The sequence below is a fragment of the Anarhichas minor genome, unplaced genomic scaffold (assembly GCF_050575085.1).
Source record: "Anarhichas minor isolate MPS153535 unplaced genomic scaffold, ASM5057508v1 ptg000057l, whole genome shotgun sequence".
Classification (NCBI taxonomy): Eukaryota; Metazoa; Chordata; class Actinopteri; order Perciformes; family Anarhichadidae; genus Anarhichas; species Anarhichas minor.
The window spans coordinates 595236-611127 of record NW_027466503.1 but is presented as its reverse complement, the minus strand read 5'-3'; the positions used below and the strand labels follow the sequence as shown (position 1 = coordinate 611127).

The following is a 15892-nucleotide window of genomic DNA, read 5'->3' as shown; positions in this document are numbered from 1 at the left end:
CTCGCTGTACGTTTCACATAGATTTACACAATTTGGTAGGCACATGTATCACATGTGGACTTAAAATAAAGTCTCTTGGGACCATGCTCTAATTTGAATCAGCCATTTTGAATTTTGTATGAATTTCTAGTGTCATTTTTTGCAATTTCCAGGCGCTGTGTATGATGGTGACAGAAATGCACGGCCGCGGCAACCAGAGTCCTGCCAGTACACTCAACATGCGTGAAGTTGCGAGGGCCCGATCAATGCTGCTTGCAGCTTTAATTATTATTATTATTTTTCTCTCGAATGAAACGCCTTTTTGGGGGCTTTATCATGTCCCCAACCTCCCCATATTTGGCGAGCATATCAGGACTGTGGGAAAATTTGATATTTTATGGGTCCCATGCGCGAGCATGACAAAATTGCTCACTAACGCCCCCTAGAAGTTGGAAAGGCAAGCCCCGACTGCCCGTATGTCCAAATGACTCAACTGAATGAGTTCTACAAAAAATCCTATTGGGACCCTAAGCTCCGCCGACAAAAATTTTCCACCATTTTGAATTTTGTAAAAAAAAAAAAGAATTCACTTCTCCTAGACCCTGGCTCTGATTGGTACCAAATTTGCTGTGACTCATTATTGGATCTATATCATCAAACGTTATGAAAAGCTTGTTGATATCTCATTGCATTAAGAATATATGGAACCAATGAATTTCATAGGAGCGTTGCCTTCTACAGCAATATACAGTGCCTTGCATAAGTATTCACCCCCCTTGGATGTTTCATCCTTTTGTTGCTTTTATACATGAAATCATGGTCAATATAATTTGGCTTTTTTGACAAGAATTTGCAAAAAAAACCTCTTTAATATCAAAGTGAAAACATGTTTACAAAATAATGTCAATTAATTAAAAATATATAAGGTAAAGTAAAGATTGCATAAGTATTCACCCCCTTCAGGTCAATATTTAGTAAATGCACCTTTGGCTGCACAGCACTGAGTGTGTGTGTGGATGTGCTGGCACATCTGGACACTAAGATTTTTCTCTATTCTCCTTCAAAACAGCTCCAGCTCTGTCAGGTTACTCAATGATTGGGCGTGAACAGCTCTTCTCAAATCCAGCCACAGATCCTGGATTGGATTGAGGTCTGGGCTTTGACTTCCACTCCAGAACATTCACCTTGTGGTCTTTGAACCATTCTGTGGAGCTTTTGCTGTATGTTTGGGGTCGTTGTCTTGCTGGAGAATAAATCTTCTCCCAAATCGTAGTTCTCTTGCAGACTGAGTCAGATTATCCTCCAGGATTTGGGGATATCTTTCTGCATTCATGTTCCCCTCTACCTTTACAAGCCTTCCAGGGTCTGCTGCTGAGAAGCATCCCCAGAGCATGATGCTGCCACCACCATGCTTCACGGTGGAGATGGTGCGTTTGTGGTGATGTGCAGTGTTTGGTGTTCACCAAACATAGCGTCTAGTCTGATGGCCAAAAAGCTAAATGATTGTCTCATCAGACCAAAGAACCTTCTTCCAGTTGACATTGGAGTCTCACACATGCCTTTGGGTGAATTCTTTCTACACTGTCTTTCTCTTTGCCACTCTCCCATACAGCTTCGACTGGTGAAGAATCCGGGCAACAGTTGCTGTATGTACAGTCTCTCCCATCTGAGCCACTGAAGCTTTGAACTCCTTCAGAGTGGTCCTAGGTGTCTTGGTGGCCTCCCTCATCAGTCCTCTTCTTGCCCGGTCACTCAGTTTGTGAGGACGGCCAGCTCTAGGAGATTTAAACAAGTCCGATACTCCTTCCATGTCTTAATGATGGACTGAACTGAACTCTGTGGGAGGTCCAGTGAGTTGGAAATCTTTTTGTAGCCATCTCCTGACTTGTACTTCTCAATGATCTTTTCTCTGAGTTGCTTGGAGTGTTATTTTGTCTTCATGTTGCAATTGTAGCAGGAACACTGATGAACCAGAGACTGGAGCTCCCAGACAGGTGTTTTTATACTAAATTCACTTGACAAACATCAACTGCACTCAGGTGATCTCCATTTCACTACTTGTGACACTGCTGGCATCAACTATGCCAGCAGTGTCACTTCTGTTGAATTAGGTCAGTCACTTTAAAGGGGGTGAATACTTATGCAAACACTTATTTTACACGATATATTTTTAATTAATTGACATTAGTTTGTAAAAATCTGTTTTCACTTTGACATGAAAGAAGCTTTTTTTGCAAATTCTTGACAAAAAAGCCAAATTATACTGAACATGATTTCATGTATAAAAACAACAAAAGGGGAAAACATCCAAGGGGGGTGAATACTTATGCAAGGCACTGTATATAACTTCAAAACCATGTGGCTTATCATCACGAAATCTGTAGCATATGTTCACATTGTGTCCTGTAACATACCCTCAAATATTTCCATTCCATACAACCACTAGGGGGCGATGCAGTAATACTCCCATTTCTTTACATTTTTAGACATTTTTCATCGTTTTCAGGCATTGTATTTTAACGAACTCCTCCCACAGAATTTATACGATCAACTTCAAATTTGGTCAAGATGATCTAAAGACATTAATGATGAAAAGTTACTAAAATGGTCTACTGACATTGAACGACCTTCGTTTTATGTGGCGCCCATGTCACACACATTTCGTGCCATTCGCCATGAAAGAGGAAGTTGTTGTAACTCCAAGGTACTTTATTCAATCTGCCCCAAACTTGTTCTGCATGATGCTGGTCCAGGCCTGAGCACATTTCCATGCCAACATTTTCACAAAGTCATAGCGCCACCTACTGGCAAAAGGAAATTACAAGTTTTATACTTTGATGTACTCCGACTAGGAAGTTGACCAGATCAGTCTCAAATTTGGTAAGCTAAGCCATAAGACATTGATAATGCTTCATCATGAATATTGTGAGTTGTTATTAAACACTGTTGCCATGGCAATGGGTCATCTGCGATGAAAAATTAAGCTTGTTTTTCTGTGGCTTAGGATGCTCAACAAGCCTTGGAACTTTGCACAGGTGTCATAGGTGATGGAAATAAATATTTCATATGGCTTTTTGGCTTGACCCTTTCAAATTGCCTCGATAGCGCCCCCTACAAATATTCAAAAACGCAGCCCCAGCGCTACGTTTGAGCTACATGTATGACATTTGGTAGGCACATGTATCACATGAAGACTTAAAAGAAAGTCTCTTGGGACCATGCTCTAAAATTAACGGGAAGTTGGCCATTTTGATTTTTGTGTGAATTTTCCCATGATTTCAAGTCGCTATACTTTAACGAACTCCACCTAGGGACTTTGTCAGATCCTTTTCAAATTTGGTCAGTATAATCTAAAGACCTTTGCTATTAAAAGTCACTCAAAGCTTTACGTTTGATGGAATGGCGTAGCCGTGGCATTGCAGCCATTGTACGTGATTCGCCATTAAACAACAAGCTGATATAACTCCACTGGACTTGCTCAAATCTGTCCCAAACTTGCCATACTTGATAACAGTCATGGCCTGAGGATGTCTACAAGCCAATTTTCACTCAAAGTCATAGCGCCACCTACTGGCAACAGGAAGACAGCGTTATGTGACAAACTGAATCCGATTTACATGATATTTACATGATGTGGTCTTTACTTGATGTAGAGCAACATAATGCATGTTTGCGCGTGTTCTCTAGAGCCACATGTTGGATACAGGAACTGGTGGAATATTTGCACTTTATAATTTCCAGCGTTACAGTCCACGCATTAAAAATACGTCTAACTTGTGGGCATGCTGTCCGATGGTTGCAAATATGTATGGTTGCAAATATGTCTGCCGGCGACCCGCCAGTACCCCGAGATGCAGGAAGGTGCGAGGGGCCGTACATCGCTGCTTGCAGCTTTAATTGTTGGAATGCTGTTAAGCATTCCAACAATAATGATTTGCACTGCACCAGGATGAGTCCGGTCTGAGAGACGTGCGAGAACATCAGCACGAAGCCGTAGATGTTGTTGACGGTCGTGTCGACGCACGACAGCTTCACCACCTCCCAGTTAGTGCAGAAGATCTTGTCCATGTGGCGTCCGCAGAGCGGCAGGCCGGCGGTCAGCGCCACGCCGATCGCCGTCTCCAGCAGCGAGAAGCACCAGGTGAGCAGCAGCAGCAGAGCCATCAGGACGCGGTACCGCAGCGGCCTGCAGATGGCCAGGTAGCGGTCGTACGCCATGACGGTCAGACCGGTGAACTCGCAGAACACGTAGCAGTAGACCGCGAATATCTGAGTCAGGCAGCCGGCGTATGTGACCACGTGGGTGTCGGCCACAAGGTCGTGGAGCAGCTTCGGGTGGAAGGCGGACGCTCCGCAGAGCCCGTTGAAACACAGGTTGCACAGGGAGACGTAGACGGGCTCGTGGAGCGTGTTCTCCAGGAACACGGTGACGATGAGCGTCACGTTGACCACGATGGTGACGAGGTACGACGTCAGAGCGAAGGCGAAGAACACCTAACGGTTTGTCACAGAGTCATTCAGACCGCGAAGCACAAACACCACCTGAGAGTTATTCTCCATCATCACGGCCTTTATGTCACTAATATGTCACAGAAACATTATTATAATCATAAATAATGATTACAGTTTAGAATCACAGCTTTAAACTCTTCATCCTCTCAAGAAGAAGAATGAGTCACCTCATCATTTAAAAAATGTTCAATGAACTCTTCAGAGCGTCATGTTCAGTTGATATTAAACAGAAAAGCATCAAATCAACAGATGAGAACAATAATCAGTTGATCAGAACAAAACATCAGAACAAAGAGATGAAACGAGACAATAAACATCTTCAATAATTCATCAAACAGGAAAAATACAATTCAAAATGAAAAGCTGTGATCAAGAAACACATCAGACTCATTCAAGCTGCAGGAAAGTGACATTCAACATTAAAATGTAACTAATACACAGATAAATAAGGATGAAGTTTTCCCTCTGAACCAATCAGAAACTCTGTGAAGAAGAAGATGAAGAGGAGTTAAAGGGCCAGTTCACTCAGTGACTCATAAACATTGTTAATGAGAATGAATAACTGTGACATGAACATATCAGACCAACATCAGACGGGTGATGAGTCACCGGCAGCTCTTACACCTGAAACTGCTCCCACACAGGTACGGAGCTCCAGGCTGAGGCCACGCCCCCTCCTGATGAACACGTATAAGTAATGTTAAAACACTTCAGAATATTATTATTATTATTATTATTATGGTTCATAAGTGTCTTTGAAGGTGACGAGGCCTTCGCTGGAAAACTGACCGATGTTTTTATCTTGTTTTATATTTTATGTTTTGGACTTTATTTGCTTTTATTATTTGGTTTCAGTGTAAAGCACTTTGTGACTTTGTTTTGAAAGGTGCTGTATGAACAAAGTTATCAATACCTCTTCATTTACATAACAGATTTACATATCAGTGTATTATTTTCTGACTTATCTTTTGTTAACAGTAATTAGTTTCATCTTCCACACGATCATTTAGTTTTCATTCTTTGACAAAAACAGATTTCACTGTAGTTTAGATTTAGATTTTAGTCGTTTCATTATGAAAAAGTGTTTTCTGTAAGAAAACACATGAGATTAGGACGGCTAGTTGTTGGTCAGAGTCCATCATAGAAGAGGTTCTGGAAAGTTCTGAGAAGATTTGAGACCCTGGAAAGGTTGTAAGGATCCTGGTGAGGGTTCTTAGAGGATTTCAGGGCTCCTTCATAACAACCCAAGAGTCTTTGAGAAGGTTCCAGAGTTCCTTGAGATGGTTCAAGTGTTTACTAGTAAGTTTCTTGTGGCGCTTGAAGAGGACCTATTTGCCAGTCCCTTTTTTTGGTCCATATCGCTGAGCCCTACTTCTGGAGACATTTGGCATCCCTCATGTGGTCCTGAAATGGTTCCAACAGTGGAACCTGAGTGTTCTCTGAGGTTTACTTGAGACGTTCTCGTGGTCCTTTACATGTTTAATATGTCCTTGAGGAGGACCTAGTGGTCCTTTACATGTTTCATGCCTTGTATTATTTCACGTAACACTACCAGAATAATGCACCGTCATCATTATTAAAGAACAAAAGTTCACAGAGTGTTTAATGTAAAACTGCTTTGTCACTTTCCATGACAGTCGTTTGAACCGTGAACCTTCTGCCTCTTGTCTCTGTCTTTTAAATAAAACAAACATCTAAAGTGAAGACTAAAAACTTTGGTAAAACTGAGATCATTCTTAGCTGAAGTTAAACTCCACAGCGGCTGCTGCTGTTTGGAAACTTACATCACGTTATCAAGTCCCTCAGGTGAAAGGTCACTTCAGCCTGTCAACATGTTTGTCTCTGAGGCTTCTTCACAGTAGCCACAGTCTCCACTAATTCCCTCAGAAGCAAATTAGTCAGAGCTGTTAACCAGTGAGACCTCAGCACTGGTCCACTGGTCCACAGGGCTCCGATAATGACCTCCCCTCAGACCGCTGAGACAACAGATACCCAACGATGATGTCAACAGAAAAGTCTGAAAGAAGTTCTACACCAAAGTTTTCTAAAGCATTCATGAAGAGTTTTTAGTTGTCTTTCATTTCTACAAACGTCTCAGTCCAAACCGACTCTGAGACGAGTGTAAGTCTGAGATCAGCTAGTTTCTGTCCGACCCACGGCTGTGTTGATGTATATGAAGGCCTCTATAAGAAATGTATTACAGGCTATAGCAGGGACGTACCGAATGGTTTTCAAATGAAGCTTTGAACGTCTGTAAGTGGGAGAGACAAAAGTTCTTGACCTCAGTGAAAAGTTTGAAAGGCTGAACGACAACAAAGAGGGACTGAAGCAGAGTCTTTATTGAAGACAAAAACATGTTGTGAAATGATCACATCTATCTTTGTTCAATAACTTTTTGACTGAGACAGTTACAGAGACTGAGAGATGGAACAACATGCAATGTTTCTGTAAGTTATTTATGATAAGAAACCTGCTGTTATTCCAAACGTCATGAGTGAAGCTCCGAAGCTTTGAGCTTAGTCTCTTCAGAGCAGTGACACAAACCTTCGCCTACCAAATATGTCAAATAGAGTATAACAGAATAAACGATGACGTACATGAAGCATGTGACTCAGAGAAGAAAGAACTGAATCATTCTAGAGTGACCTTAACTCAGCCAAGCTGTTCTCAGGTGTTCTCAGCCACCTTATAGTCTTCTCTCCATGCTGCATGAAATACAGATATTTGACTCATCACAGCGGGTCAGTTATTTCTAAGAGAACTAGAAACTCTCGATGTTTTCAGAAGAGTTTCTCCCAATAGAGCTGAAAAAATAAGATGTGTGTGGAGCGATGAGGAGACTGTAACCTTGCTCACATTAGGACATGAAACAAACAGAAGCCTTCGTAGCTGTAGTTTCACTGCTTTCAGCATTCAAGAAACATTGAATCCCTGAAGTGTCCCATGTTGTTATGATGTGGTGTGTTCACGGACCCAAATGCAGACACAGGACAGCAGAGTTCTTTCTCAAACCAAGGTTATTTATTTCTCTCAGTCAGGGGAAAAAAACGGGAAATAGAAAAAGTCACTACGGAGGCGTCTCCACACGCTCCGCAGGGGTCCAAGCCGGAAAGTGGCTAAACCCTCTGAGCGGCAGACGAAGCCGACAGGTAAACAGTCACGTCAAACATGGAGGCGCGTCCTCGCGCTCCGCTCGGATCCTAGCCGGAAAGTGGCTAATCTGCGTCCGCGGCTGGCAGGCAGGCTGGATCAACTGTGTGAAACCCGGGGCTCGACACAGGATCGCCAAGACTTCACAGTTGATCTCTGAGGAACGAACTGGAAGGCTTCTTCATGCAGGTGAAAACCCGAGGCTCGACACTGGACGGCAGGTAAAAAACGGATCGTTAGTAGCAGAACTTCAGGGTGAAAAAACGGACAACTCACGGGTCGGAATACCAGGTAGGTAAACGGATGGACTGACAACTGGGATGAGAGTGACACAGTACCCCCCCTCAACGGGAGCCTCCCGGCGAAACGCCAGGCTTATCGGGGTACAGGAGTTGATATGTGCGGAGTAGCTCCGGATCCATAATCCAGGAGCGAGGGACCCAGCATCGTTCCTCCACACCATACCCCACCCAATCAACGAGGTATTGGTAACCCCTACCTTGTCGGTGGACATCCAGGAGACGGTCGACTGTGTAAACCGGACCGCCTTCGATGAGTCGGCCGGAGGGTTCAGAGGACTGGAGTGTACGGGCTTGAGAAGAGAAACATGGAAAACAGGGTGGATTCTCATGGATTGCGGGAGCTTGAGCTTGACCGGGTTGATAATGGAGACAATGGGGAATGGGCCAATGTATCTGGGGGAGAGTTTCTTAGATTCTGTGAGAGGTATGTCCTTGGTATGTCCTTGGTGGAAAGCCAGACCTGTTGGCCGGGAAGATAGGTGGGGGCGGGTGTGCGGCGGCAATCAGCCAGACGCTTGTTTTGTTCGGAAGAACGAAGTAGGGCGGCACGAGTCTCTTTCCAGACTCTTCTGCATTGGCGATGGTTGCTTTGGACAGACGGGACGGAAATCTCGACCTCTTGGCTGGGTAGAAGGGGAGGTTGGTAGCCAATGGAGGCCTCGAAGGGGGAGAGACCCGTTGCCGTGGAGGTATGGCTGTTGTGTGCGTACTCTATCCAGGCCAAGTGACGACTCCAGGAAGATGGATTTACCGCCGCTACGCATCGGAGCATGGCTTCTAGCTCCTGGTTAAGCCTCTCGGTCTGCCCATTGGTCTGGGGGTGAAAGCCAATGACAATGGAGAGGCTAGCAGAGGCACCGAGGCTGCGGCAGAACGCTTTCCAAACTTGGGAGAAGAACTGAGGATCCCGATCGGAGACAATGTCCACAGGGATGCCGTGGAGTCTAAAGACATGTTGAACCAACAAGTCTGCGGTCTCGCGGGCCGACGGGAGCTTGGGAAGGGGAATAAAGTGAGCCGCCTTCGAAAACCGGTCCATGATGGTCAGGATGACCGTGTTGCTCTCGGAGGGGGGAAATCCGGTGACGAAGTCCAATGCCATATGTGACCAAGGCCTGTGGGGAACAGGCAGAGGTCGTAATAGTCCGACGGCATCTGTGTGAGGCCTTGTTGCGCGCACAGGTGGTACAGGCTAGGATGTAAGCTCGGGTGTCATTATCCAAAGATGGCCACCAGAAGGAGCGCCGGAGCCAGTTGATTGTACGTCTTATCCCAGGGTGGCTGGAGAGTCGGGAGTCATGGGCCCATTGTAGGACCCGGGAACGGACGGAAAGGGGAACGAACAGGCGCCCAGGAGGGCCACCTGGGTCTGGCTGGGTCTGCTGGGTCCGCGTCCACCTCGACCACGAACTGGCGGCTTTCATCCGGCTGTACTAGGATGGGGGCTGATGTGAATCGTTCCTTGAGGGCGTTAAACCCCCGGTTGGCCTCGGGGGACCAGGAAAAATCCACTTTAGAGGAGGTGAGTCTGGTTAGGGGTGACGCCGTCTGACTGTAGTTTCCAAATGAACCGGCGGTAGAAGTTTGCAAACCCTAGGAACTGCTGGAGCTTCTTCCGGTTAGAGGGGACCGGCCACTCGGTGACCGCTTTAACCTTTTCCGGGTCCTTGCGAATCTGACCCTCCTCAATGATGAAACCAAGAAACTGTCACGGAGGTGACATGGAATTCACATTTCTACAGTCGGCTGGAGGGCAGGGTGGTGCCGGTGAATAGTTCTATGGCGCAATCGTAGGGTCGGTGGGATGGCAGGGAAAGGGCTCATTCCTTGTTGAATGCCTCGCTGAGATCTGCATACTCCAAGGGCACCGAGGTGAGATCAGTTCCGGTAGTAGGGTTGTGGAGAGAAGAGGTCTACCGGGGAATGGCAGACTTGAGGCACCTCGAAAGACATCTAGGGCTCCAACCGATGATTCTGTTTCCTGTCCAGTCTATCTGTGGGTTGTGGTCCAGGAGCCAGGGATGGCCCAGAACCAGAGGTGTCTGGGGCATAGAGAAGATGTAAAAACGGATCTCGTGTTGGTGGTTTCCTGACACGAGCAGGGTAATAGGGCATGTCCGGTGAGTGATATTGGTCAAGGGACTTCCATCCAGAGCGTTCGCCTGAAGAGGGCATTCCAACTCCTCCAAGGGAATCATATGAGCGAAGGCCAAGGAGGAGTCCAAATAACTCTGTTCTGCTCCGGAGTCAATGAGGGCCAAGACTGGTAGAGCACCGGACGGCAGGCATAACTTAGCTGGCAGTGTGAGACGAGACTTGGGACGGGGAAGGCGGGTGGAGTCGCTCGCCAGTATTCCCACTCTTACTGGTGAGCCCTCTCTTTTGGTCGCACCGGGCAGACAGGGATATGGTGACCCGGCTCGCCGCAGTAGAGGCAGGCTCCGGAACGGATTTGTCGCTCCCTCCCTCCATCTTGCCATCTCTGATCCCAGGATGGCAAGCTAGGCGGGAAGAGTGGCCCCACTCGAGGACCTGAGGATGGAGATTGACAGGAACAAACAAACGGTTATCAGGACAAGCACTGGGGGCAGGGTGTTTGGCATGGGAGCGCTTTACCTTGTCCTCCACCTCCCAGGTTACCACACCAATACGCACTCAGGGCAGAGGATACCTTCAGGATGGGAAGGAGAGCTCTCTCGCTGAAACTGACGAGACAAGGCGTCGGGCTTGACATTCTTTGAACCTGGTCTGTATGAGAGTGAAAACTCAAAACGGTTATAAAAAAAGAGCCCACCTAGCTTGACGAGAGTTCAGTTGCTTCGCCGAACGGATGTATTCTAGATTTTTGTGATCTGTCCAGATCACAAACGGCTGCTCCGCCCCCTCTAACCAGTGTCTCCACTCCAATGCCAGTTTGACCGCCAACAGCTCCCGGTTCCCAATGTCATAATTCCTCTCCGTGGGGGACAGCTTCTGGGAGAAGAAGGCACATGGGTGAACCTTTTGGTCCTCAGCCGACCGCTGAGAAAGGACCGCTCCTACACCAGTGTCCGAGGCGTCCACCTCCACAATAAACTGCCCGGCAGGATCTGGGAATATGAGGATGGGAGCAGAGGTGAAACGTGATTTCAACTCACCAAAGGCCCCTGCTGCCGCAGAGGACCATCGGAAGGGCACATGCTGGGAGGTGAGAGCGGTGAGGGGAGCAGCCACGGAACTGTAGTTACGGATGAACCGCCGATAGAAGTTTGCAAAGCCCAAAAAGTGTTGAAGTTCCTTGCGTGTGGAAGGGGAGGGCCAGTCAGCAACTGCTTTGGTCTTGGCAGAGTCCATCTGGATATTACCAGCATTGAGGACAAAACCCAGGAACGATACCTCTGTGGTGTGGAAGTCACACTTCTCCGCCTTTACGAAGAGGTGATTCTCCAAAAGCCTTTGGAGGACTTGGCGTACATGTACCACATGTTCCTGTTGAGACTTCCAGAAGATAAGAATGTCATCCAAATACACAAAAACACAAACATTGAGCATATCCCGGAGAACATCATCATAATGTCCACTAGGAGTATTAAAGGCAGTCTTCCACTCGTCCCCCTCTCGGATTCTCACCAAAAGGTAAGCATTGCGGAGATCGAGTTTGGAAAAAATGGTAGCACCTTGTAGCAGCTCAAAAGCAGAGGCAATAAGTGGAAGAGGGTACCTGTTCTTTACAGTAATGTTATTGAGTCCTCTGTAGTCAATGCAAGGGTGCAGGGATTTGTCCTACTTTCCGACAAAGAAAAACCCCGCTCCCGCTGGAGATGAAGATGGTCGAATGATTCCGGTAGCCAATGAGTCATTAATATATCTCTCCATAGTTTTTGTCTCAGGAGCAGATAGGGAAAAAAGTCTACCTCTGGGAGGAGATGTACTCGGGAGGAGGTCAATGGCACAGTCATACGGGCGATGAGGCGGCAACAAGGTGGCCCGGGCTTTGTTAAAAACTCCTTAAGGTCAAGATACTCCTTTGGAACCCCGGAGAGATCTGGAAACTCAGAATAGACGGGCAGACTAGGGGCAGACAATGAGGCAGATTTTAGACAGACAGCATGACAATGAACACTCCACTGTAATACAGTTCCTGACGCCCAGTGAATGTGTGGATTGTGTCTCCTAAGCCACGGATAGCCCAAAATGACTGGTTGCTGTGGTGCATGGATGAGATGGAAGGTGAGCATTTATTTGTGATTACCTGACATTGTCATTGGCAGAGGAGTGGATTGATGGGTAACCCTGCAGAGGAGACGACCGTCTAAAGCTGTGGCGTGGATGGGTTTTTCCAGGGCCACCTGCCCGATCCCCAGCTGGGAGGCCAGCGTTCTGTCCATAAGGTTAGCATCTGCACCAGAGTCAATGAGGACTGAGACAGTGTGATTATTCCCTGAACAAAACAGATGGGCAAGAATCAAAGGGCGAGAGGGCATTTTTAAGTTCACATTTCGACCCACCAGCGCCCTCCGGATGACTGTTGAGCCATCTCGTTTACTGGACAAGAGGTTACAAAATGGCCGCTCTGGCCGCAGTACAAGCATCGATTCTCCTGCAGGCGGCGCTGTCGTTCTGCTGTGGAGAGCCGGGTCCACCCCAGCTGCATAGGCTCAGGAGAGTCGGCCGGACTGTCAGAGGCCCGTTCCGAAAGGAAACCCCCGAGGATCGGCGAAGTGGACCAGCCGAAAAGTCCGTGCCGTTCGCCATGAAAGAGGAAGTTAATAATCAGATTAATTCAGAATTTTGTCAGAACAATCTAAAGACATTTGTGATTAAAAGTTCGACAAAGTTTGTTTCATAAAAAGCCGTTGACGTGGCAACGCATTCTTCGCCATGAAAAACGAAGGTGTTTTTGAGGGGCTTAAAATGCTCAAAACATAATCAAACTTGTCACAAAAAATCCTTTCAAATCCTGAATGTAGTTATCTGATGTGAGTTTAATGCTTCAGAGTGGCAAGTCAGCTCGATAGTGCCCCCTACAATATTTCGACGATGCAGTCCTCGCAATACATTTCACCTAGATGTAAACAATTTGGTAAGCAGATGTATCACATGTAGACTTAAAAAAGTCGTAGGGCTCTATGCTCTAAACCCAAACGGAAGTCAGCCATTTTGAATTTTGTATTAATTTGTTTTGCAATTTCCAGGTGCTGTACTACGAACTCCTCCTAGGGAATTAATCCGATCACCTTAGAATTTGGTCAGAACAATCTAAAGACCTTAGCGATTAAAAGTTACTAAAAGCTTCAGGTTTCATCGAACGACGTGGATATGGTGTGGCAGCCATTTTACATGGTTCGCCATCATCCATCAAGCTGTTGTAACTCAAATGTACTTGGTCAAAACTGTCCCAAACTTGCCATGCTTGATGACTGTCATGACTTTAGGACTTCTGCATGCCAATATTAACTCATAGTCATAGCGCCACCTACTGATAACCACGGACGTAAGCAGGATTCTATAATTACAGCGGCCCAAACACTGAACTTATTAAAAGTGTTCGTAGGCACACCACCAGAAAAAGACTTCTCTGATCTAAAGATGTGCAAACTAAGATGTTTGGAGAGCAGAAATTGGATAAAAAAGGTTTCCAAATTGCGCTTGTTTTCATTAATAGTAAATATTATTGTTTTTGTTCATTTTGGAGCGTGAAGTTTGTGTTATAAAATCAAACTGCACCCAGCTTAATTTGTATGATAGATTATTTTACATTGGCTCACTTTTTGCTTAAACTTAATTCTTTACAAAATTGTTTATTTTTCCACATGGAACTATACATTCTCCTATTTCTCCTCGACTCTTCCAGCTTTGAGTCACTCAGCAGTGATTGTCAGAGCTACCTGGACAAACAAACGACCTGCATTTACTCTGACAGTCTGTTATGTTACTAAAACTGAAATGCATTCACACACATTCACTTTTTTGTCGATTTTTACAGGCTGACAGTTATGATTGTATTCAGAGGTACACTCTAAACATTCGAGGCTTAAGACCTGTTCAAATGACCTGGCTACGCCATTGTCGACACAGGAAATACCGTTTAACTCATGCACGCAGTGTATGATGGTCACGTCGATGCATGGCCGCGTCAACCAGAGTCCTGCCAGTACCCTCGACATGCGGGAAGTTGTGAGGGCCCGATCAATGCTGCTTGCAGCTTTAATTTGTTATTAATGTTGATAATTTGTTATTTATATTATGTCGAGCACAGTACCTGAGGTTCCTACTTCCTCCACCATCTTTAACTATTCCTTACATATCTCTTTTTAATGAACATCTTCTAAATACCAGTCATCAACCGATCATCAATTAGAGAATCGATGTTGTAACCGTTAATGATGACGTTGCTCTGCTGCTGCTATCTGACTTGAAATGTCTATAAGAAGCAGAGTTACAGCTCAGTAAAGAGGGACTCACAGTCAGTCCTTCACACAGGGTCATCAACTGTTTGTAGCTTCTTGCTCATGTTGACTGTAAATAAGAGAGTGGTGTTAAGTTTGAGATGTTTGTCACTAAAGAGTCCTCTCTAGTTGGTTGACAGTAAGTGGACTGTTTGTTGATGCTTTAACTAAACTCTGTCATACATGTCAAAATGTTCACTAGTTGTACACTTACAACAAACAACATGTGACATTAGTATTATACTTATTTTTGTTCCTTTGCAAAGTGATGAAGTATTTTGAACCAAGAGGATTAATCATGATTAACTCTACATACGTTCCTTATTTCACACTTAGTGCCTACTTTGACACCGGGTTGTTTAAATACTTGTTTTTCATGATTGTTATGTTTTTATATATGTTAATTGTTGGTTCCAACCTTCTGCTGATTGTGGTTATCTGTATGAACAGAAGCTTACATGAACCTATGTACCTTTTTCTCTGCAGCCTGTTTGTAAATGAACTGTTTGGTAGTACAGGGTTGTTTCCATTCCTTCTGCTTCAGATCCTCTCTGACATTCACACTGTTTCTGCTCCACTTTGTTTCCTGCAGATCTTCTCTGTTTATTCTTATGGCAATGTACAGTTTTATAACTTAGCCGTCATGTCTTATGACAGATATCTTGCTATCTGTTGTCCTCTACAATATAACACACGTATGACATTTAACAAGGTTGCCATGCTTATTGCTGTAACGTGGTTATTCCCATGTTTTGCTATCCTTGTCTTGCTTTCATTGAGTGCACCTTTACAGCTGTGTGGGAACATCATTGACAAAGTTTACTGTGGAAACTACTCCATTGTGAAGCTGGCCTGCTCTGACACCAGAGTGAATAACATCTATGGACTCCTTTACACTGTCATCTCAATCATTGTTCCTCTCATTCTAATCTTCTTCTCTTACATGAAGATCTTTAGAGTTTGTTTCTCTGGTTGTAAACAGACCAGACAGAAAGCTGTCAGTACCTGCACACCTCACCTCGCTTCTCTGCTCAACTTCTCTTTTGGTAGTTGTTTTCAAATACTACAGAGCAGATTTGATATCAGCAATGTACCCAATATGTTGGGAATTGTATTATCATTGTATTTTCTAACATGCCAGCCTCTCTTTACCCCGGTACTATATGGGCTGAAAATGTCCAAAATCCGCATCACATGTAAACGTTTATTGTGTGGTAAAAAGTAGGTCATTTAACAGGTTAGTTTAATTCAGTTTTACATGAAAAATCAATGAATGAATGCCTCTTCTGACTTCACCAGTATCAGCACTAATGAAGGCCCGAGTTTCATGTGTGTGGGAAGCAAGAACATTACACATGCAGGTTGTGCACAGTGGGTTGAGTTTGACTTTGCTCTCCAAAAGAAGTTAAGGACAAACATTACTCTTTTCACTTTTTAAATGTAGTTGTTGTTGTGTTTATGTTTCTCACTTGATTGGAGAGACATGATCTTCTGTGTGATGTTTCTCTCTAAAGTGACAAT

At 45.1% G+C, this 15892-nt stretch overlaps 2 protein-coding genes across 2 annotated transcripts; one reads left to right on the top strand and one right to left on the bottom strand.

Moving 5' to 3' along the window:
• Positions 1–2692: 2692 nt before the first annotated feature.
• On the bottom strand, positions 2693–4539 carry LOC142932537 (olfactory receptor-like protein DTMT). Its single transcript, XM_076076436.1, is given in 2 exon segments — positions 2693–2734; positions 3925–4539. Coding segments are annotated over 2 exon segments (657 nt in total).
• A 10130-nt stretch (positions 4540–14669) lies between these two features.
• Positions 14670–15596, top strand: LOC142932574 (olfactory receptor 11A1-like). Its single transcript, XM_076076491.1, has one exon. The coding sequence runs from the start codon at positions 14670–14672 to the stop codon at positions 15594–15596; it is 927 nt and encodes a 308-aa protein (XP_075932606.1).
• Positions 15597–15892: the final 296 nt, after the last annotated feature.

Bases quoted from the DNA above. Each gene is read 5' to 3' on its own strand.
- LOC142932574 (XM_076076491.1), top strand. From the start codon at position 14,670: ATGATTAACTCTACATACGTTCCTTATTTCACACTTAGTGCCTACTTT.